This window comes from Mus caroli, unplaced genomic scaffold, assembly GCF_978045245.1.
Source record: "Mus caroli unplaced genomic scaffold, Mus_caroli_1 scaffold_1, whole genome shotgun sequence".
NCBI lineage: Eukaryota > Metazoa > Chordata > Mammalia > Rodentia > Muridae > Mus > Mus caroli.
Window position 1 is genome coordinate 114,955,116 of NW_028227256.1, and position 23,036 is coordinate 114,978,151.

Sequence of the window (23,036 nt, forward strand, 5' to 3'; positions counted from 1 at the left end):
ACTTGTGTCTTCCCTTCCTTCTCCTCTGGAGTTGTGTGTAGGGAAGAAGTCATTTGCTGTCTAGCTACTTGTGTCCTCCCTGCCTCCCCGAGTCCTCCAGGGTGTGTGCAGGGTGATCTCAAGTGTTTCTGTTGCTTTAATGACTGTCAGGAAAGGTTGATAAAAATGTATTCTAGGCTTCTTGTCTTTAACTTTGTAGCTCTGGTTACAGTGTCACAGAAAGAGCTGGACTTTAGAGCGCTTCTCAGATATGGGAGCAGGTGACAAAGCTGACGTTAAAACAGGGGAATGTCCAATGTCACTCTGCCTTTCAAAGTTGTGTGCCCCACAGGCTGTGTGTGGCTGTGTGTTGCTGAGGACAGCCATGAACATGGCCCAGCAGGATTTCATAAACTTATTTAAAGCATTATGAGGTCTCTCTCTCTCTCTCTCTCTCTCTCTCTCTCTCTCTCTCTCTCTCTCTCTTTCTCTCTAACACGAACTTTGTAGATGATAATATTATCTTGTGATGTCAAAAGGTTGTTATTGCCTGGCCCCAAGACCTCAGGTGCAACAATTATGGAAATCAAGCCAGTATGTAATCGTAATAGGAGATTAATTGCTGGCCCTGGGCCAGGTGGATTAAGTGACAGGGTCTCAGGCAGAATACACCATGTTTTCTAAAACCAAGCTTTATACAGAATGGATAAATGTTAAATGTTTTTTTTTTTAATTGCTTTTCATCGTTGTCTTAGGCAGCACAGTTATTTCATTTGAGATACTTATGTGTGAGTGTACATGCCTATGTTGTGACACAGAGTGTGGTTGGAAGTAAGGAGAGCCTTTGGGAGTCAGTTCTCTCTGTCCACCATGTGGGCCCTGGCTATTGAACTCAGGTTCTCAAACTTGACAGGCGTCCCTTTTCTTGCTGAGCATCCTGTGAACTCAACTGTTCATCACTTACTCTTTGCTTATTCCTCCTAAAGACTTGTTAATACTTTATACATTTGAAATCATGACCACATGGGAGTAGCAAATGGAAAAGAAGCTGGCTCTAGACAGATTACCCCAAGAACACTGTGGGACAGTCACATGTTAGCTTATGTGATCCTGGTGGTGGTTGCAGGTCAAGGAAGCCAGGTAGGAAGGGAAGGACAAGCCCTGATGGGGGAGCCTACATTATAGAAGAGCCACTGGTACTTGGACCTGGTTGGGATTGGTTGGTTAGTTGGGAGGAGGGGGCACTCATGGGGAGTGGGAAGCCAAATTTGGAAGGGACAGTGACATACGGGACTTTGGTTTGGCCTGGGTTGAGACCACAGTGGGGTCTTAGAAAATTATGCACAGGCTGTCTCCATGGCTTGCACTTAATGGCCCTTTCTGCCAAGCCTCATGGGAAGCTGGTATAAAGAAAAAAACAAAAACACAAACACAACAACTAACAAGAGTGAGAGTCTAGAGCACATGCTCGCTCCCCCTCTCATGGAACAACACCAGCTTCCCATCTAACCCAACTACAATTGTCTGCAGGGATAAGAGTCACAAAAGCCAAAGGTCAGTAGGAAGTCTGCAACTTTCAAGAATAGAGTGTAAGGTCAGACATGTGTTCAGCCTTCAATATAGTGTATTTCAGGGTGAAATATTTTACCTCTCACATAAACTGAATGTCCCACTACAGACCACAGTGAAGAGCGGCAGCCTCTGCCTCAGACACTACGCTACCCTAAGATCAGGACCCCTACAGCAAAGAACCAGAGTCAGCTCAGGAGTCTGGCAGGCAGGCGGGCAGGCGGGCAGGCGGGCTCAGGGCTGACTGTGGCTCAGGCACAACTACTTCACGTGTTCAATAAATATTGGCCGAAAGCCTGGCAGCACACAGGCAGACATGGTGCTGGAGAAGGAGCTAAGAGTTCTACATCCAGGCAGTAGGAAGAGAGAGACATTGGGTTTGGCTTGAGCATATGAAACCTCAAATGCCCACTCCCAGTAATACACTTCTTCCAACAAGACCACACCTCCTAATAGCTCACTCCCTGTTGACCAAGTATTTAAATCTATGAACCAGTGGGGGCCATTACAATTCAAACCACCACAGTGACTAAGGAATAATACCTGAGATTTTCCTCTGACCTTCACACATCTACAGCCACACACACCAAATCTTTTCAGGTATTAAGAGTTTCCCTATTATCTTTTCTTAATTTTGGAAAATTTGTGTGTGTGTGTGTCACACATGAGTATAAGGGTGGGTGCATATATAGAGAGAGACAGAGTGAGACTTTAGGTATCTCCTTATGGTCTTAAATCTCAATGATGTCCAAGGTGAAAAGTTGGTTTCTCTGAGCTGCACACACTGTACACAACCAATGCATTGAAGGTTTGCTTTGAAATAAGTCATTGCATCTCTAGTGTTCTACAGCTTTAACTCGGTGACAAAGGTTATTTCCATGTTAAGTATCTGTCAGTCTAAAATATTTCTTTTAGTAGCTGCATCCTATTTTTGATAGTGAGACACTATTATTTTGATAGTGAGACACTGTTAGACATATACATGTGTATATATTTATTTAAATTTTTATTTTACTTTTTTTTGTGTGTGTACATACACTCATGCATATATGTGTGTAGTGTAGATACAAGTCTTGTGGTTAGAGGACGCTTGTAGAAGCCACATTTTCCTCTTCCTACCATGTGCATCCTAGGGATGGAACTCAGGTTGACAGCTTTGGCAGCAGGCACCTTCACCCGCTGAGCTGTCTCTCTGGTTCTTGTTCTGTTATATTTTAATTAACCCCTTCCCTTAAAGTGATTAAAAGATTACTGTCTGTATTTCAAGGGCAGAGTACATTTGTCAAGACTATAATAAAAATCCATAATGGACTTAGTACAGCACTGCTAATCACCTGATGGTTTTATTGGTTGCTTCAGTGTTTTTGTTGATAAGTGTCTTCTTTTGTCATAGAGCCATGAGACCACCTGTGGTTACTAGTCAGGGGACCAAGGGTATCTCGGTGGCATTTGATGGCAGTACTAGAATTAGGATGTGGACCTACTGCAGTTTCTCACACATGCTTGCATCTTACAAAAGAAGTATGGAAGCTATGGAAGAGATGGCTTACCTCCTGCTCAAGCCTGGGGATTTGAGTTTGATCTTTGCAACCCATAAAGACAGAAGAAGAGAGCTGACTCCACTCCTCCATACCTGTGCCACTCCCTCCAGCATGCATAATAATAAATATGGAGGAAGGGGCCCTGAGAAGAGCTGGAGGGAGAGCAGGGAAGGGCAGAAGGGATGTCTCTCTTTATATGTATGTATATGTGTGTGTGTTTACTTATTTTACTTACTATATTTATTTTTTAGTGGTTCTTTCTGAATTTCACATCTTGAACTCCAATCACACACATCTCCCTGTCCCCTCATATCCAGCCTCCACTCTTGCAACCTCTTCCCCAACAGAGAAAAAAAAATTCGTAGTGGAAGCATTTAGTGTGTCGCCACAGTAGACTCTTCTGTCTACACGTCTTTGTTTGCTGTGTTCATTGCAGTGGTTCATTGGTATGGTAGAGGCCTCTGGCCTCTGCTACTCTATCCTGGAACCTCACCAGGACTCCTCTTGGATATCCTTTTGTTGCCCTGTGTCGTGGAGATCCTGCAGCTTTAAACTGTAGGACTGGCTGCTTCATGCACTCCAGCAGTTTATGTATTGGGTAGATGTGGGATGGGCCTGAGCGGTATCTGAGTTGGTTGCCCCACTGGTTCTCCTGCTGTCATGCCCTCAGGGCCACCTCCTGCCATAGGTAGAAGGGGAGAGAGGAGAGTCATCTCTCTCTGGACCATGCCCTCAGGACTGGCTCACCTGTGTGCACCCCCCCCCCTCAGAATCAGCTTTACTGTGTGGCTCATTTGAGGTGCAGAGCCTGGTCTCGAGTGCCACAGCTAATGAGGGGCAGGTCCACCCATAGGAGACAAGTGGCAGGGCCAGGCAGGTCTCGCATGCTCATATCCCCAGGGTCTGGCTTACCCTCAACTTCTGCAATGTGCTTTCCTGAATACTGCAGCTGGCAATCCTGCTGTCAAGGCCCCAGGGCCTGCTCTTCCATGATGCCTCAGTAAAAGGTGGGGCCAGTTTTGTACAACTCTTAGACATCAGACTGTCCCCGGGTGGTGACCCAGACTAGGGATGTCTGCCTGACCTTTGGTGGCAACAGACCCCTGCTGCTATAGGACCACAGACCCAGACATGGCCCCATGTGGTAGCACAGGCCAGGACCCCACCATAGTTCCAGGTGGGATCACCAGCAATTTACATCAGGCTGTTCCTCATTCCTAGCTACCCTGGTATCTTCAGTTCTGCCTCTCTTCATTGTTCCCACATCCTCCTCCTTCTCCTTCTCTTCCATTTCCCCACCACTTACTTGCTCATATTAGTGGCACCAGGGGTCTCTGAGTATCTGGGCTTGTCTCAGGAGTGGTCTCCGGAGTGCTGTGCCCTGCGTGTGCGTTATGGCAGAGGTCATCTTGGTCATGGACTGACCCCCCAGGCCTGTGTGGCACCCAACTGGTGGTCTTCCCAGTCTAGCTTCCTGTCCTGGTCTGATGACACCAGTTTGGTGCTCTTTGACTGGCCGGCCCAAGTGGTCCCATGTAAGGGTTGTCTGCCTTGGGCTCAGGGCCCTCAGTCCTTGGAGGGGTTCTTCTAGTCTGGCTTGCTCTTGTCCTGGGAACCATGGGGCCTATGTGACACCGGACTGGTGGTTGTCTCAGGCTAGCTTTTTTCAAGGAATGTTAAGCTACTAATCATTCACATATTCAAAGGTCAGAACACTGAACATAGACATAGCCTATCTCCTTTCTGCCACCACTAAAGTGCTCGTGACACAGCAGCCACACCGGCAATGCTTCTAGGGCCAGTGATGTAATTATATTTTAATGAAGAAAGAAGTATGAATGGGGGTATGTAAGTCAGAAATTCATATTTCACTTGACTTTGACTCCAAGGGAACAAGGATAGTCATTCACTTATTCAACAGATAGAGTTGTAGGTGGTGAGTAACTAGGTAAAAATTTCTATCGCCATGGAGCTTGTGTTCTGTTTCGGGGAAAGAATCAGTTTGCAAGCCACCTGAATACAATTCGCAGAATTCCGGAAACTTGTGTTTGACTCCCAAGAGAGCAGTGCACGGTGGGGGACTTTTGAACCACGTGAGTGGTGTGGAAGGGTGTGGACCCTACGAGCTGAAGCTCTGGGCTGCCTCTTGGGACTTGGTCTGTACAGAGGCATTTCCCTCCACCCCCAGCTCCAGTTCCTGACCCATTGGGCCTGCTGCCTTCCTCAGCAGTCAGAGTCCGCCCATGGTCTTGTCACCAGAAAGGTCAGAGAATTCTTTTAAGCCTAGTATTAGCTTTTGCCTTAAAAACAGTTTTATTGAGATACTCAAAAATGTACCCACTTGTACAGTTCAATTGTTTGTCTTTTGTTTTTTGTTTGTGGTCATTCCTCACTCTGAACCTCAGCCTTAGGAAGGCGTTTGTGTCTTTTTTGTGAGCTTGCCTCCCCTGGGAGTTTGTTGTGAGCAGATTTGTCCAGTATGCAGTCTTTGGTGTTTCGGTTTCTTATTGAACCTTCTATTTTCTATGTGCATCTGAGGTGAAGTGTGTCACTACTTTCTCCTTTGTTGTTAAACAGCATTCCATCGTGTGGCTATAGCAAGTTTCATTTGACCACTTTCCTTCTGTCAGCTTCCTAGAGTAGATGGCCAGTGTTTAAATCTGGCCTCTTCCCTCCTGCATGGTGTGAATGACTGTAGCTCTTAAGCACTGCCCAGGTTTTGTGGCTGCCCTGTGCTCCTTCTATAGCCCTAGCCCCTATCTGTAGCCAGTGATTACTGTATTAGACTAGATCGGCACAGAATACTCATTACTGGTACTGCCCCATTTCTCCTTGCTCATTTAAGTTTGTAGCCAGCTGTGCTGCAGGATAGCCAGAGTTTTGGGTGACTTTTGAAAGTTACTCTTACTAATATGACAACTTTTGGTTCCCATTCACACTATCTACATTTCTCTCCATATGTGTACATGCATGCATGTATATGTTTGCGTGCCTATGAGCACACACACAGACACATATGGCAGCTAGGCAGGTATCAAGCTTGGGTATCATTCCTCAGAAGCTATCCTTTTTGTCTACCTTGCTGCCCCCACTCCCTTTTTTGAAACAGGGTCTTTCACTGATGCCCACCTTTCACCAATGAAGCTGGCTGCCTGGCTAGGGAGCCCCAGCCATCTGCCTGTTTCTGTCTCCCCAGGACTGGGGATACAAGCCTGTGCCACCAAACCCTAGCCAGTGGGTGCTGATGAACACAGGAAGACCGTCACACTTGAGTGGCAAGCACTAGAGCTTTCGCCCTAGCCCCTCCCTATGTGCAGCCAGTGTATTAGACTAGATCACCACAGGGTACTCTTGATTATGAGTACATTGTACTAGGCAGGCCTGACACAGACGTCACCTGACCTCTGTCTAGCCTTTTGTGGCTGCTGTTGCCTCCTGTGAAAGGAAGTAGTTTGATGGTGCAGTGTCCTAAGTCTCTTTCTAGTAGTTACATCTCTGTGTAGGGGCAGCAACTGGCAATAAGCTGTCCTGTTACTTTCTCCAGATGGTCTTCTAGACAAGGATGTCCAGAGACTGCTCTGAAGGACAGCTCTGTGAGACTAGTCCTCCCATTCTGCATGAGTGTGGACCGACTCCCAAACTTAGATTTTCCCCTTGGCTTCTGCCATTCGTTCTTAGCCTTGGCATTGGAAATGAGCACATTTAGACTGCTAATTATTTTCTCTTTTAGCTGATATAAGGTTACAGCTGAACAATGGAAGCAACAACTAAGCATTGTGTAGAGATCAGCAGAATGTACCCCGACTCTTCAGGACAGCCACTGTATTCTGTGACAGTATCAGTGTGGAGTGAGAGTGTCTTCAGCCCTGCAGATGTCCTGATAAGCATTGGTGCTAAGAAATAGCAGCACACACGTGGACAGGTCTGTCTACCTGCTGGTATGGGTGTGGAAGCCTTAATCTTGAAAGCAAGCTACATACAATAGGATGCCAGGCAGCCACTGGAAATGGACTGTAGATCTCCTGCCTGGGGAAGACTACCATAGCACTCTAGTGAAAATTGCATGTGTGGGCATGCAGATGTGCTTGGTTTAGGCAATCTCACTTTTCTCTTTGCATTTCATGTCTTTGTTTCTTCCTTATTTTATTCATCTGAGTGTGTGTGTGTGTGTATCTGTGTGTTTCTCTCTCTGTGTGTGTGGGCACACGTACATGCATGTACATACTCAGATTCATGTGGAGGCCAGAAGTTATTATTTGTTTATTCATTCGTTTGTTTTTATTTATTTATTTTATTTATTGAGATGGGGGTGTCCCTGTGTAGTCCTGACTCTCAAGAAACTTTCTATGTAGATCAAGGTTGTCTCAAACTCACTGGATCTGTCTGACTCTGCTAGGGTATGTGCCACCATGCCCAGCTTACCTTTATGTTTTGGCGTGATGCTTCAGTGATAGTGGAGCTTGCTAGGCTGGCTAGCTGGTCAGTAAGACATGGGATCGTCCTGTCTCTGCCTCCTCAGTGTGAGGCTTACAGGCAAACGCCATTATACCTTTTCTTTGGGCTCTAGGGATGGACATTTCACTTTAAGTACTTTACCAACTGAGCCCTCTTCCCAGCCCTAACCCAACCTTTCCTGCTGAGGGGAGCAGGTCCTTATGGGTACCTACTGTGTGCCAGGCATATTAATAAAGCTGCCTAGCCCTCACATGTGCTCTGTAGAGTGGATATATAATTGTAAGGTGGTTCTTGGAGATGGATAGCTGACAATGGATGGTGGAGCCTGCTGTCCCCTGTCCCCAAGAGTTTGGGATTAGGGAACCTGTGTGCTTTTTCAGGACCTGGCATTATCAGGGCACCAAAGAGAGTCAGCAGACTTTGGAGGTTATTTGGTGTTGCCTGGGAGGTGGTGTGACTTGTCCAAGGTCTGAAGCTACCTGGAGAGAGGTGAGCAGGCCAGGTCTGCGAGTGTGGTGGGAGTGCAGCACTGAGCGGCCTTGGTGTAGGCAGAAGGCTTGTAAACATCATGGCTATGCTGAGTCTCTGTATGGATTTGGAGTGTGCTGCTTCTCCCAAAGGGCCTTAGGAATGAGAGCTCATCCAGTGTGGTCCAGCTCTTCAGTCTGGTCCTGTGAAGTTTGTTTATCTGGCCTGGATTTTCTCCTATCCCAGGATCATGGAGCTGCTTTTGAAGATGTACTGGTTGTGCCTGGTGTGTGACAGGAGGCACTCTCATTTTATTCCCTGTAAATACTGGAGTGACCCAAGGGCATCTATGTAAAAATAGCACTGTGGCCACTGCTCCAGTGCTTGCTGTGTCAGGATCTCTTTCCTTTCCTGGCTGTTGATGGATTTCACTGTCTGTTATCAATTTGCATGTGAACTAGAGGCACTGCCTTCCGTTTTGTAGTCAGTAGGAGGGAGCCCACCACCTTGTGCTGAATGTCTTGCTATTTGTGTTTCTGCACATATTCACGAAGCCCTTGCTGAAGAGGAAGCCAGGTGTGGAGCTACACTCTGTAGTCCCAATACTTTCTTTGGCTTACCCAGCTCGTCAGTGTCACTCTTGTGCTTTGGGAACATTTGCAAGTAAGCTCACTCTGTCTCCCAGCAGAGCTGCAGTGTGACTGACTGCCAAGTGATTCGTGGAGGGCAGCATATACTGCCTGGATGCCGGATGCCAGAGGGATGGTTCTCATTTCTGAGTGGGACTGAGCAGTGGAGTGTGATCGTGTACTGTGCTCTTCAGAATAGCACACAATTTAAATTCAATAAGTTGTTTACTTCAGGAATTTTCATGTGTTTCTTTGGGACTGTTGTTTGCTGTGATAGCTAAAACTGTGAAAGCACAGTTGTGGATAGGAAGGGTAGAGGAAGGGAGTGATAAGACCATGTGTTGAGTGAGCGTTTCCCTACTTACTGTAGAATTGCTGCCACGGACATGAGCACACAGAGCCCTTGAACCTGCTTTACCTCCGTGTGTTCATATCCAGAGCAGAATTGCTGGATCATACAGTTCAATTCTATTTAATTTTCTGAAGACATTTTGCACACTGATTTTCATTTTGCACTTCCAACAGCGGTGTGCAGTTCCTATTTCTTTGTGCTGTCACTCCCTGCCTCCCTTGCTCTCTCCCTCCTTCCTTTGTAGTAGCCGCTAGTGATTGTCAGCTGTTGCTTTTTACCACTCCCTCTGTCTGTCAGAGCATCTGTCTCTGCTGTGCACCTGCGCTTTGGGGGTCTCTAACCCTTTGCTTCCTTGGGCTGCACTTGGACCTTTCCTGTTTAACTTCTCTTGCTCTATGTACACTGAACTTTCAATGGAGCCCATTCTTTGGCTCTTAAGTTGGTTTGTTTATTATTTGGTTCTTTCAAAACAAAACAATCTCTGGAAAGTCATTTTCCTTCTCCCAGGCAAATTAAGAAGCTATAAAAAGTTTGTCTTCACTGTGGCAGTTTCTTGGGATCCTTGGTTTTGGCCCTAACAGTGGCACTGGGCGGGTGTTTGAGTTTCCCTCATGTTTTTCTTGGGATTACTTACAGTTTGTGGGCTTTAAAGAGACTGTGACAGAGGTGAAGTGTGCATTATATTATACCAAGCTTACATCACCAGCATGACTTAGCATTGTTTAAGCTGACCTTGGTCATCTGGCTGAGGTAATAGTTTGTCAGGTTTCTGTACTGTAAAATTACCTCCCATTCCTACTGTGCTCTTTGGAAGGAAGCCAAACTAAGGAAACTTAAATCCTGTGGTTCAAAAGTAAGACAAGTTTTTTTTGCTTTGTTTGTTTTAAAGAAAATGCTCATAAATAGGACTATTTTAAAAGTTGGGAGAAAAAAGAGCCCCGGGAAGTGGCACATGCCTTTAATTTTAGCAGTTGGGAGCTACAAATTTGAGGCCAGCAGGGGCTACATGCTAAGGGCTACATAGACTCTGTACATCAAAAGAATTATACACTTCCAAGTATCTAACCCCTCCCAGGGCTGGTTTGGTGTTTTAACTAGTAAATAGATTTACTTGTTAGCTGGATGAAAACTCAAATACGGAACCCTTTATCTGTATTGCAACATATCACAGTCTCAGGTCAGCGGTGAGAAAGCTGATCTTGCAGTAATTACTGTCCAGCTGCCCTCTTGCAAACAGTAAAGGAACTGCGAGGAGGGCAACATTATACACGCGGCAATTCTTATCTTTAAATGTTTGGGCAAGGAAGAGAGGTTTTGTGGTTTTTCCAAAAATTGCACCAAGGTAAAGCAGAGCTCTAACCGATGCAGGTGTGTTGTCAGGCGTTAGCAGTACTGCCCTCACTACACGTTCATTGGACAGTAGCGCAACCCCAAGAAAAGGATGGTTGCCTGTAACCACGCTCGCCCGTCAGCCAGAAAGCTCTAAGTCCGGGTTTGGTTGCGGTGACCGCCGCAGGAGGCCTACCCCAACCCGCCCGGTGTACAGTATTTTCTTCGACTGCTGCTTCCCACATCGAATACCCCTTTTGTTTTTCTGAAACTCCCAAGGGGCTTTCTGAAGTCTGCTTGTCTTTACCCAGAAGGCCGCGCGTCACAAGTCTGAAAATTTGCATACACGCCTTTCTGGGCGGGGCCGGAGGGAGGTTTAGAGTTAGCAATTTGCGGGGGGTGGGGGTGGGGCGCCGACCTGGTAAATTTGCATATGCAACTCAAGGATGGGTTGTGCTGCTTCAGTGGAGTTCCGCTTAGGCGAGTTTTTCTTCCAAACGGTAGCGGGTTTTTTCCGTGCCGAGCACCCTTTCTTGACCAGCCGGCTCAGCCTTCCCAGTCGCTGGGCGCCCGCGGGGACCAGCTATGCCAGCGCCACCCCACTGCACCGCTGACGCTGTGCTTCTTTGCGTTGCAGGTGGTTCTCTTGGGCATGGACATCCTGTCGGCACTGGTGACTAGGCTGCAGGACCGGTTCAAGGCGCAAATCGGCACAGGTGAGCCTTAGCTAGCAGACACATCCTTCTGGCCCACCCTGGACTCATCCCACATCGTGGCCTCACCGCCCCTAAACTGGTACCTTCCCCTCTAATCCCGAATTATTATAATATTGCCAATTGAGGATTTTAATGCCAGTTTAGACATCAGCTTGATGCCAGCCAGTACGTATTGTCCTCTCAACCTCCTCGGAGAGGCAGTTTTCTTTGAAAAGTCCTACAAAAAAGGAGCCAGTTGGATTTTCCCACGGTTTAGATGTCTCTAAAGCAGTGTGTTTCATGGTGGCGATGTAAACACTAAGCAATTCTGTTTATACAACCGTTTCAGTAGCGAATCTCTCTATTCCCTTTTCTTGGTTCCCTTTTGTGTGCGCAGTGAGTGAATAGAACCCATGACCTCTGTGTGCCAGCAAGCACTAACCACTGAGCCACAGTGTCAGCTGGAATTCCCCACTGTGTTCATTACCAGTGTCTGTCTGTCCTTTTCTTTTTCTGTAGCTTTGCAGTCAGTGCACTCACTGAGAAGGATGGTGGGATCCTGAAACTTACTGTTAGGAATCTGATGTTAGAACCATTTTCCATTTCCCTCCTACATTAGCTCAGGACTCATGGATTCTCACAAGAGGCCTCACGGGGTTGAAATAGACATGGGTGGGCTGGCCCATGCTTCAGTGTGTGGGTGTACTGTGTGTGTTTTTTTTTTTTTGTTTTTGTTTTTGTTTTTGTTTTTTTAAGAGGCATGAGCAGCAAGGGCAGAATGGCTCCATGCTTTTTTTTTTTTTTTTAAAGATTTATTTATTTATTATATGTAAGTACACTGTAGCTGTCTTCAGACATTCCAGAAGAGAGCATCAGATCTCGTTGCGGATGGTTGTGAGCCACCATGTGGTTGCTGGGATTTGAACTCTGGACCTTCGGAAGAGCAGTCGGGTGCTCTTACCCACTGAGCCATCTCACCAGCCCCTGTGTGTCTTTTGTATGCTATAAGTAAAATGTACCCAATGTCCCTGAAGCATGCTGGTCTGTTGCTTAGTGTTTTCATTGCATATGTCATTGCAAGTGTGGCGTTTCCTACAGTGTATTTCAACCACACTCCCACTCTTACAGTTGCCTCTATTTCCCTCTCACTCCTGCTTGATACCTTCTTTCTCCACTTAGCTCCTACATTCCTGTCTTTTACCTCCCATGACCTACCGAGTCTCACTAGGGTTGCATGCAGAAGCATAGCTGAGGGATGTTTATAAGGTGAGTCCTTATCCATAACCCCCCTGATGAGAATGGCTCACTCTCCCAGCAGCAGGGGACTTTGGGGCTCCTACCGTAAGGCCCCTCTCTCCCTCCCACACTGGGTGCCACTGGCTGGTTTTGAACATTGACTGCAAAGGATGACCTTGAACTCCTGATTCTCCTTCCTCCATGAGTGCAGAGATTATAGACACAGTCCTCGCCCATCCCTAGCTTTGGAATAGCCACCTTAGTTAGGCCAGCAAACTGCAGATGAGCGCCGGGTGACCTCAGATCTCAAGATGTATTCTCATTTAATCCATTTCCACTTTGGTTTCCAGTGTTGCCAAGTCTAATAGACAGACTGGGAGATGCTAAAGACTCCGTGAGGGAGCAAGACCAAACCCTGCTGCTAAAGATCATGGATCAAGCTGCTAATCCCCAGGTAGGGCAAGCGAAGTGGGACTGTCTTCACAAACCGTATGTGCAACTCTCTGGGCTTAGTTTCTCTTAAGCTAATGGGTTAGAGGTTGTTTTAGTCTCTATTGCTTCAACAAACACCGAGCAGAAGGCTAGTTGGGGAGGGAAGGGTTTATTCAGTAGTTTATGCTTCCATAGCACTGTTCATCATTGAAGGAAGTCAGGACAGGAACTTAAGCAGGGCAGGAACCCTGGAGGCAGGAGCTGATGCGGAGGGAATGGAGGGGTACTTCATACTGCCTTGCTTCCCATGGCTTGCTTTATAGAACCCAGGACTACCAGCCCAAGGATGGCACCACCCACAATGTGCCAGGGTCCTCCCCCATTGATCTCTAATTGAGAAAATGCCTTAGAACTGGATCTCATGGAGATGTTCCCTCAATTGAGGCTCCTTCCTCTCTAATGACTCTAGTTTGTGTCAACTTGACATAAAACCAGCTAGTACAGAGATAAACATTCTTATGTCCCACAGTCCCTCCTCATATGAGAGATCTAAATACATAACTAATAGACTGTTTCATTTGAATAAATCAGTGGGTTGGAGTGGAGAGTGTTTGATTACTCTATTAGGCCCTTTAGCTTATTTACATGACTGGCTCTCCATTTTTCTGGAAAGAGGCAGCTAGTGGTATCAGAAGAGCCAGTAGGCCTGGCTAGGGCTGTGCTTCCTATATGATAGTTAGCTGGGCTTGCTAGAATGGATGGATCCAGCCCTGTCTTTTAGGGTCGCACTGACCATTGTTAGGGGTTGCAGCTGGGGCAGCCAACAGCAGTTTCCTCAGGGAGATAAAACAAGTACTGGAGTGAGCCTCAGTGAGGAGACAGAAAGCAGTGTGTGTACCTACTATGCTTTGGGCTGAACTGTTCTCAGTCATAAAATGGGGCGGTTATACCTCTTCAGGGCTGTTGGGAGAATCCAGTGATGTTACATAAGTACACATGCTTTTCATACTTTAAGTGGGTGTGTTTAATAAAGTTGTACCTTGTCTAATGTCAATGTGATTATGAGAGGAGCCTTGGGGGGGGGGGGGGGTGGGTATGGGACCAGTTTGGTTCCTGCCAAGAGCTCTTATTTTGATGACTCCTGTTTCCCTCTTGCCTGTCTCTTGTCACCTACAGTATGTGTGGGACAGAATGCTCGGAGGCTTCAAACACAAGAACTTCCGCACAAGAGAGGGCATCTGCCTCTGCCTTATTGCAACACTCAATGCGTAAGTCTGGGGTACACCTGCAACTCTGCTTAGCTAGAGCTTGCCCGCCCCTAACTCCCACCCTCCCGTCTCTTTCCCTCTCTTTCTTCTCCCCTTCCTCCTTTCTTTCCTTCCTTACATAAAAGGTAGGGTTGCACTTCTATCTTAGACTCCTTTTGTAACTGAGTATTTCCTAAACTCCTGATCCTCCTGCCTCCACCCCTTAACAGCTGAGATTATTGGCACAGGCCACCATGTGTCTGGGGAAGCACTCTAAAATTTGAATCACATTTCTAACCCCTTGGCTAAAGCTATAAAAACAAAATAAAACAACCCCTCCCCGCCTTTATCCTGAAGTAATTAAATCTACAGATAGTTGTGAGAAATGAACTGGGGCATAGCTCCTCTCCCTCCACCTGGGCAGTGGTAAGACTCTGTACCCTGTAGAAATTGCTATTGTTGTCCACAGAGCTTGCCCACATTGCCACAGCTGCACACAGACTGTGTGTGTGTGTGTGCGCGCGTGCGCGCGCGCGTGTGTGTGTGTGTGTGTGTGTGTGTGTGTGTGTGTGTGTGAGAGAGAGAGAGAGAGAGAGAGAGAGAGAGAGAGAGAGAGAGGCAGAGACAGAAAGATTCCTGCCCACTGCCCTTTTGTATGTACACTTTATAGTCTGTGGCAACCACAGTTTGGTCTTTGTCTCCATGCTTTTGTGGCTTCTCAAGTGGAATCAACCCTGTGATTTTTTTCAGGGTTGCCATTTAGATTTCCACGTAGTTAAATTCCCTAGAGGCAGCACTGTATGCCACTGTATGAAACTCATGTTGTTTCAATGCTGAGTAGAATCCTTCGGTTTAGAATCTTCAGTTTAGTATATAGATTGACTCAGTATAGAATATTTACTTTAGATGTAGCCCAGTTTATTTAGCCATTTAATCATTGAAGACAATATGGGTGACTTCAAGTTTGGGCCTCCTAGGAGTAAAATTGCTATGGACATGAATACAAGTTAAGGCAGAAGTATAAATTTTCAGTCCTCTTGAGTAAGAGTACAATAGCAGGATATTTTTTAAGGTCATTATTTGTTTGTTTGTTTGTTTATTACATTTGGGAGTTTTGTCTGCATGTACATCTGTGTGCCTCGTGTGTGCTTGGTTCCTTGGAGGCCTGAAGAGGGCATTAGATCCCCTGGAAGTGGAGCACAGGTGGCTGGGAGCTGCCATGTGGGTGCTGGGCACTGAGCTGGATCAAATGCTCTCAACCACTGAGTCATGCTCCAACCCCTGCCCCATCTTTAGGTTTTAAAGAAACTGCTGAAATGCTTTCCAGAGTTCCCTGTGCTGTTTTATATCATGTATTCACAGAGGGTGTCTGTGACATCAGCATTGGGACAGAGAAAAGTGGCCAACAGGCTGGAGCATTGCCCTTAAAGGTGCTTGTTTCTCTTTGAGAGGACCTGAGTTTGGGTCCCAGAACCCACATCAGGTGGCTATCAACTATCTATACATTTCCATTCAGGGGACCTGACATCCCCTTGTGTGCATACAGACAGACTTGCATATAAATGAAAGTAAACCTCAAAGAGAGGTGACAAGCCTGACATCCCCAATAGAGCAGTGTGGAGTTGGATGCCCTGCTGCCAGCCATCTTGGCACTGTCGTGTCATCAGCAGAGCTAGCAGAGTATCTGTAGGTCCCTTCAGAGGGGACCGAGGGAGCTTGGTTAAGTTCATTGAGTTTGGCAGAGCAGGAAATGCAACCTGACACAGCAGAACTAGGGTCTGAGGCAAGCACGAAGTCAAAGCACAGGCCCTGGTGTAGCCATCAAGGCCAGACCATTGAAGGGCCTGAGCACTGCAGATGGGCTCTGTGGAGCTTTGGAGCCATCTTGAGTATAACAGAGGAAACCTTGTGTGAGGGGCCAATCATACCTTGGGCGTGGAGGAAGGGCAGGTGTGGGTGTTGGCCTCTTTCTTCCCTTGGTCTCATGCATGCCTTTTGTTTCCAGCTCTGGGGCCCAGACTCTAACACTAAGCAAGATTGTGCCACATATATGTAACCTACTGGGAGATCCCAACAGCCAGGTGAGTGGGAAGAACACCTGCATCCTGGGAAGGTGCATTCTGGTGTGTGTGCAGCAGGTGGGAGGCCCTTCCTCCATGGACCACTGAGTGTGCTAAAGGATTTAGCTAACCATTGGCGTTTGTAAAGCCACTGGGGAGGTGGCTAGGAGTACTTGTTCTTACAGAGACCAGAGTTCAATCCCCAGCACTGTCATGGTGGCAACACTGTGGTGCACAGACAGACATATGAGCAGAAGAGTCATGTTCATAAAATCAAATCTCAATACTAAACACAAACCAAAAAGAACAAACAGTGGCCACAGCAGTTCCCAGGAAGACTTCTGTGTTCTTGCCTTCGCTTCTCACCTTTGGCCTTGCTCTGTATTTATATTTTTTGTTATAGAAGTATTTTTTCCTCAGAGGTTCAGATCCTGTGTAGATTTGGAGGGGCATTGGCAGTGACATGTTAATACTTAGAAATTGGAAAGCAGTGTCCTTGTTCCCTTAAAGCTATTCAGAGGAACCTCAGAACTTACCTGCTGCGTCTCGGGTTTCATTTTGGAAGGTTTCTGTCCAGGGATGGTCAGCGAGCAAACACATAGGACACAGCACTGAGAACTGGCCTGAACTGGAAAGGTGGTCTGTTCTTACGTAGCACTGCTCCCTGCAAGCAGAGGGAATGTGTGAGATCTCTCTGGGAGTTTTGGCAAGGTTCTCCTTACTTTGGAATAACTTGGGTTAAATATCACATGATCAACACAATCTTGCATTCTGGACACACTGCCTCAGTTGTTTTCATGTTGATATTAGAGTCAGCATGAGTATCAATTTAGGAGAATATATCAAACCTGGACCAACACAGAAAGCCTAGAGGGGACACATGTCCTGGCCTTGCACAGCTGACCCTGGGGACCCTTGGGTCTTGAGCCTGCTTCTCTGTTAGGGCCGTAGCAAATGCTTTTTGAGTCTTGGTGTGAGTGCTCTGAAGGCGAGTGTCCTCTGCTCTGGCATTACTGGGGGGGGGGTACAGCTTACTAGGAGTCTCCCCAGCCTGAGGTGGACATTGCATTTGCAGAAATCCCATACCTGCAGCATGTAGTGGGATTTTGAGAATCCCTTAACTGCTGTTTTTTTTTTTTTTGGTTTTTCGAGACAGGGTTTCTCTGTGTAGCCCTGGCTGTCCTGGCACTCACTTTGTAGACCAAGCTGGCCTCGAACTCAGAAATCCGCCTGCCTCTGCCTCCCGAGTGCTGGGATTAAAGGCGTGCGCCACCACGCCCGGCTGTAACTGCTGTTTTAAATAAATGACAATACTTGACTGCACTGCTAGGTCTTCACAATATTCATATGTGTGTCCTTTCCATACCAAATCTTGGGAGTCCTGGTTAGATAACATGCATACATCTGCATATCAACAGTGTTCATTACCCAAAGGCAGGCATTTCTGGGCTGATTCTCAGTAGTAGCAGTTCAACTTAAATGTGAAAATTATGCCTTTATGTGGGGTTGTATTTAACAGCTCTCAATAATTAGTGTAAAGATTATATAAATTTAAGAAAGGTGCCCTGCATAGCGGCACATTCCCGAAGCCTCAGCACTCGGGAGGCAGACAGGTGGATCTCAGAGTCAAGGCCAGCTTCTCTACTTAGAGGGTTCCAGGTCAGCAAGCACTGTGCAGGAACACCCAATCTCAGAAGTAAAAGTTACGGACTGACGAGATGGCTCAGCAGTTAGGAACACTGACACTGTTCTAGAGAACCTGAGTTCAGTTCCAAGCACTCCCATGGATGCTCCAATTCTCCATAACTCTAGGTCTGGGTGGTCTGGTGCCCTGTTCTGGCCTCCATGGGTTTCAGGCACACACAGAGTACACATATATAAATGCAAGGGAAATCACATAAGCACACATAAAATGTTTAAATTACAAAATAAATAAAAATAAGGCAAGTAATTTTTTAAAAAATAAAATGTGAAATTGTGTTAACAGACTGAACTTCAAATTACTTTCTACCCAGAATCTGTAGGCACCTGTACCTTAGGGGCCACCTGCGGCACACCCTGTTGTAGTAGTTCTGAGCACTGATAAGACCATTCTATCCTTTCTCCCCAGTGTGTGTGTGTGTGTGTGTGCCCCAGTGGGAATGAGGGGGTGGGGGAGCATGCATGCATGTGGAAGCTAGAGGAAAACGTTAGTATCATTCTCCACCTTGTATTTTGAGATGGTCTCATGGCCCTAGAATTCAGTATGTAGGCTCTACTAGATGGTCATTGAGCTCCAGGGTCCATCTGCCTCTGTTGTTCCAGTGCTGAGATTATAAGTGTGTGCCCACCTGGCTTTTTGACATGGGCTCCAGGGGTCACCTGGGTCCTTGTGCCTACACGGCCAGCTCTTTACCCAGCATCCCTGTTCCTACCTTTCTGTTGTGGTCTTTGGTATTAGACAACATTGATCATATCCTTCCTGCCTTCTGTTAAAAGTAGCATTTGTGTGTGACGTTGCTTCTTTTTAGCTTTTTAGCTCCTTGAAAGTAGGGTCCTTGTAGCAGGCCATTGCTCATTTTTGTTGCTTGTCTTAATCTCCTCAGACATGAAGCTGATGCTTTCCATCACCTACTTAGACACTGACTTAGTTACTAAGACAAGGTTAGAGTTCATGCCTCTCATGGCAGTGTGCAGGCAGGCATGGCATTAGAGCCGTAGCTGAGAGCTCACGTGTTGATCCACAAGCATGATGCAGAGAGAGAGCTACCTGGGGCTGGTGAGGGCTTTGAGAGCCCACCCACAGCGACTGACATACATACCTCTTCCTCCAACAAGGCTGTGCCCCTCAATCCTTCCCAAGCAGTTCAAACAACTGGGGGTTGTTCTCATTCAAGCCACCACATTTCTGATGTTCTTCTTATAGCATAAGTTTATTGGTTTTTATTTTGAAAATTCTGGTTTCTTGACATCACATGTTCAAGAATGGGGAGGACTTGGGGACCTGCATAAAGAGCTGGGGTCTTTCTATAATATTGGGATCATTTTATGGGAGAGAAAATATCCAGATGTGCCGTGCCCTTGCTTAGTGTGGCCTGTGCAGAGGTTGTATGCATGGTTGCGCTGGTAGACCGGTGATAAGTTGGGTTGGCATATAGCTTACTGGATCCTCTCGGGAAGGGCTGGGGAATGACACGAAGCTCCGGCAAGCTTTCTTCTTTTATGTCTAGGTTCGAGACGCAGCAATAAACAGTCTGGTGGAGATTTATAGACATGTAGGTGAACGTGTGAGGGCAGACCTCAGTAAGAAAGGACTGCCACAGTCCCGGTAAGTGCTCACTTTCTCCATTTTCTACTTAAAACAATTTTTAAAAATGAATTTGTTTGTATCTCTGTATATGGATCTATGTTGTTTTTGGAGTTCAGAGGACAACTTGCAGGAATTAGTTCTCTCCATTTGAGCACTGGCATTGAACTTAAATTTCAGACTTTCAGCAAATGCCTTACCTGCTGAGTCATTTTCACTGACCCTTAAAAAATTATTCTTTAATTAATTAAGTGATTAAGATTAAAAATAACTTCTTTAACATTAACTGTTCATTTTGTGTATGCTTTTGCTTTTCCTATATCCCCTCTCCATCTCTTCAGGTTAATTATGGTCCATGCTTGGCCAAAAAGCAGGCTCTGTCAGATATTACAAGAATTGTCTTTAGCTAATATTTTTGGAAATGTCTGAAGCTGGGCCTCCATAGTTCACATTGCTCTTAGCACTGATATCCTCCAAGCTTCTGCCAGGAAGACTGACCCATTAAGCTCTGCTTCTAGCATTTTGTGGTTCTATATCTTATGTGCAGCCAGCACCTAATGCAGGTGTTTAGTTTGATTGAGTTACTGGAGCCATTCTGCCTGCCTATAAATAGCAGACACCCTCAAAGGTTAGTTTTCTGTTGTGAGTGTCACTTTCAATGTATAGAACTGATGTAACAGAAGTAGCACCTCACTAGGTGTCTTAGTTAGGGTTTCGATTGCTTCAACAAAATACCATGACCAAACAGTAAGTTAGAGAGAAAGGGGTTTATTCAGCTTGCACTTCCACATTGCTATTCATCACCAAAGCAAGTCAGGACAGGAACTCAAACAGAGTAGGAACCTGGGGGCAGGAGCTGATGCAGAGGCCATGGAGGGGCACCTTTCTTATAGATTCCAGGACCACCAGCCCAGGGATGGCACTATCCACAACCCTCCCCCATTGATCATTAATTGAGAAAATGCTTTTCAGCTGGATCTCATGATGGCTTTTCCTCAACTCAAGGGAGGCTTCTTCCTTTCTGGTGACTCTAGCTTATGTCAAGCTGACACACAAAAACAGCCAGTGCACTAGGCCCAGAGTAATTGTGTTAGAATGCAAATGAGGTGATGCTAATCACCAATCTCATATGCCTAGCCAGAGGCAATGTGGCCTAGACCCCTATTCTGATGTCATCCAGGAAGTTCTCTCTGCTCCTGCTAAATTAGACTATTCTCAACATCTCTGTCCTTAGAATTGCCTCTTGAATTGCTATGTTCAAAGCTAGCAGATGAAAGGCAGTACTTGAGTGTCTATGGAGTGCTTTGTTGGTGTTCAGCTGCCCACAGCCACGCTGCAGGTCTCTCAGATATATCCAGGATAGGAGCCATAACCAGCATAGAGACTGCTGAGCAGAGAATGGGGGAGTTAGTTGATCTGGAGTGTAACAGTGACAAAAAGGGCATCCTGTCTAGAGTTCTAGGTGAAGACAAAGGTGCCAGGAATAGTGGCCTTTCTTTGGGTGTTCTTCCGCCTAGTTGTTGAGTCCATAGGGTGTGGCTGAAATGACCACACTGCATAGACCTCACCCCTTGGAGAGAGCCTACAGTACTGTTTTCACAAGTGCCGTTTGTGACTGGGACTCTTCCAAGAATGTAAATAATACTCATCCTCTTCCAGAAACTTCAGAGACAACCAGATGAAAGAGATACCTCTGCCCTAACTTGTAAGCTTCTGTCATGGACCTGTCATGGCAGAGGGTGTGGCTGTGACACAATAAAGTGGTACCCAAGGCACACCCTGGCAGCCCGTGCAATGAGGCTATTTATGGGCTTGCCCAGCCATCTAAGATCTTTGTTGCTTTAAAAAGGAAGGTGATGGGAACATCTTAAGAATTGACACTAAGGCATCTGGATCTTAGTAACCACTCGTTTGAATGTGAGTGACGGTTTTATTCATGTTTGGCCCTGCGGTGGCAGTTGGACTTTTATTTCAGTCTCCGTTTTAGTTTGTGGGTAGTGGTGGTCTGGAGTAAATTTGGAAAGGATTCTGAAGGTGTATCTGAGACCTGGGAGCTTTGAAAAGATTACTGATCTCTCTCCTGTGGGATGGGAGGGGCAAGGCACAGTGAAAAGTGGGTTTACCCCTTTGTTTTGCCAGTTGTATTTTTGGCTTGCCTGTTACCTAGACTTTAAGCTCTAGAGGAAAGCAACCTTGGAATTCAGCATCTAGTTAGCTGTGAGCTAGGCATACAGTGGACACCCCAGTATTTGTTACATGAACAAGTAAATAAGTCCCCTAAGAGCAGACTATGTAAAGTTTCTAGTGTTCCAGATAGAAGTCAAAAACATGGCTGGGTACCAGCTCCCCGATAGCCTGATGTGACTCTCAGAGATGACCTTCCTCTCTGTTACCAAGAGAACATGGAGCTCCCATTTCAGTCTCCAAGGAATTTTCATTCTGATTAAGAAAAGATACGTGTGCGAGATGGCTAGCTCTCAAAGGCAGGATGGGAAGGCAAGACTTTAAGAAAGCACTAGCCTGGTCCTGAAGTGAAGTGGGTGGCAGCTGATTGAATGCCGGGTGCTGTGCCTCACAGCATCATTCTGTCTCACAGTAGAATGAGCGGACTGCTTTGCCTGGGAAGCCTCTGCTCTTTTACTTGTAGGGTTGGCACTTCACCGCCTTTCGCTTACTCTGGTGTCAGCTAGGATGGGGTGTTGACCCATCAGTAGTTTTACTTACATTTCAATGTCAAGGTGAGATAATCTGTTATAATAAAGAGCCGTGTAGATCTCTCCAGCTGAAACATGTTCAGTCACCACATTTGCTTTTAGAAGGAGTTATTTATAACATTTAAAATTAAGCGTAAGTCGGGGAAAGTCTGTAGTCTGAAGCTAGTGCACTGTGAAAGCTTTAGCCAAGGTAACTGGTGGCCTGCATGAGAAATTCGAATGGCTAAAACAAATTTAAAAGTTGTTTTCCATGCATACGGCATCAGGTGTTCTACTCTGTCACTCTCACCTCATTCCCTTTGACATAGGCTCTCTCACTGAACCTGAAGCTAAGCCAGACCCAGCAATCCTCTGTTTCCTACCCCTTACAGTGTCGGGGTTGCAGGTGTGTGCATGGCCACAGTTTTTAACATGCATACCAGAGAGTGGTACTCAGGTCCTCGTGCTTGTGCGGTAAGCACTTCAGCCCCAAGTGTGGTTTTCAGACTGAGTCCTTAAACCCATGATGGTGTTCAGTTCTTGTTGGATAATATCACTTACTGAGGGAGTTAGAATTCTGGGTAAGAGGTTTTTTTTTTTTTTAATCATTGGTCACTTTGGGGTACGGGGCTAATGGTCAGGTTTAATTATCAACTTAACACAGTTTAGAATAACCCGAGCATCTCGAGGAGCATCTATCAGCACTGGCTTGGCATGTGGACATGTCTGCGGGGGATTGTTTTGATGATGTTGACTAAATCGGGAAAACCTGCCCACTATGAGCGGCACCATTTTCTTGGGTTTGGGTCCTTGTATGAGTGTGTGTGCGTCCATTCTCTCTCTCTCCTCTTGACTGGGTGTGACTTGACTGCTTCAGGTTGACTCCTGCCAACACGAGTTCTCCACCATGATAGACTGTAATCTAGAATTGTGAGCTCTAGGCACTTTCTCCCCTGGATTGCTTTTGTTTTATCACACCAACAGAAATAAAACTAAGGTGTCAGGGGCAGTCAACAGTGTTCAGTAATCATAAGTGTGATGATTGATATTCCATATATTGTTTTG

At 46.3% G+C, this 23,036-nt stretch overlaps 1 protein-coding gene and 2 non-coding genes across 35 annotated transcripts in view; 1 reads left to right on the top strand and 2 right to left on the bottom strand.

Annotated features, from left to right (window-relative positions):
* The window catches only part of Clasp1 (cytoplasmic linker associated protein 1), a 207,252-nt gene that overhangs the window by 56,720 nt on the left and 127,496 nt on the right, over positions 1–23,036 (top strand). For all 33 annotated transcript variants that reach the window (XM_085840302.1, XM_085840310.1, XM_085840351.1 and 30 more), the window contains exons 3-7: positions 10,960–11,038; positions 12,604–12,707; positions 13,862–13,953; positions 15,938–16,013; positions 19,202–19,299. In XM_085840302.1, the coding sequence (XP_085696428.1) occupies positions 10,960–11,038; positions 12,604–12,707; positions 13,862–13,953; positions 15,938–16,013; positions 19,202–19,299 (449 nt within the window). The remainder of the gene's footprint in view (positions 1–10,959; positions 11,039–12,603; positions 12,708–13,861; positions 13,954–15,937; positions 16,014–19,201; positions 19,300–23,036) is intronic.
* On the bottom strand, positions 4,762–4,892 carry LOC115032468 (small nucleolar RNA SNORA17). Its single transcript, XR_003838142.1, has one exon. It is a non-coding gene; the product is annotated as a small nucleolar RNA SNORA17 (small nucleolar RNA).
* LOC115032528 (U4atac minor spliceosomal RNA) lies at positions 10,315–10,439 on the bottom strand. Its single transcript, XR_003838183.1, has one exon. It is a non-coding gene; the product is annotated as a U4atac minor spliceosomal RNA (small nuclear RNA).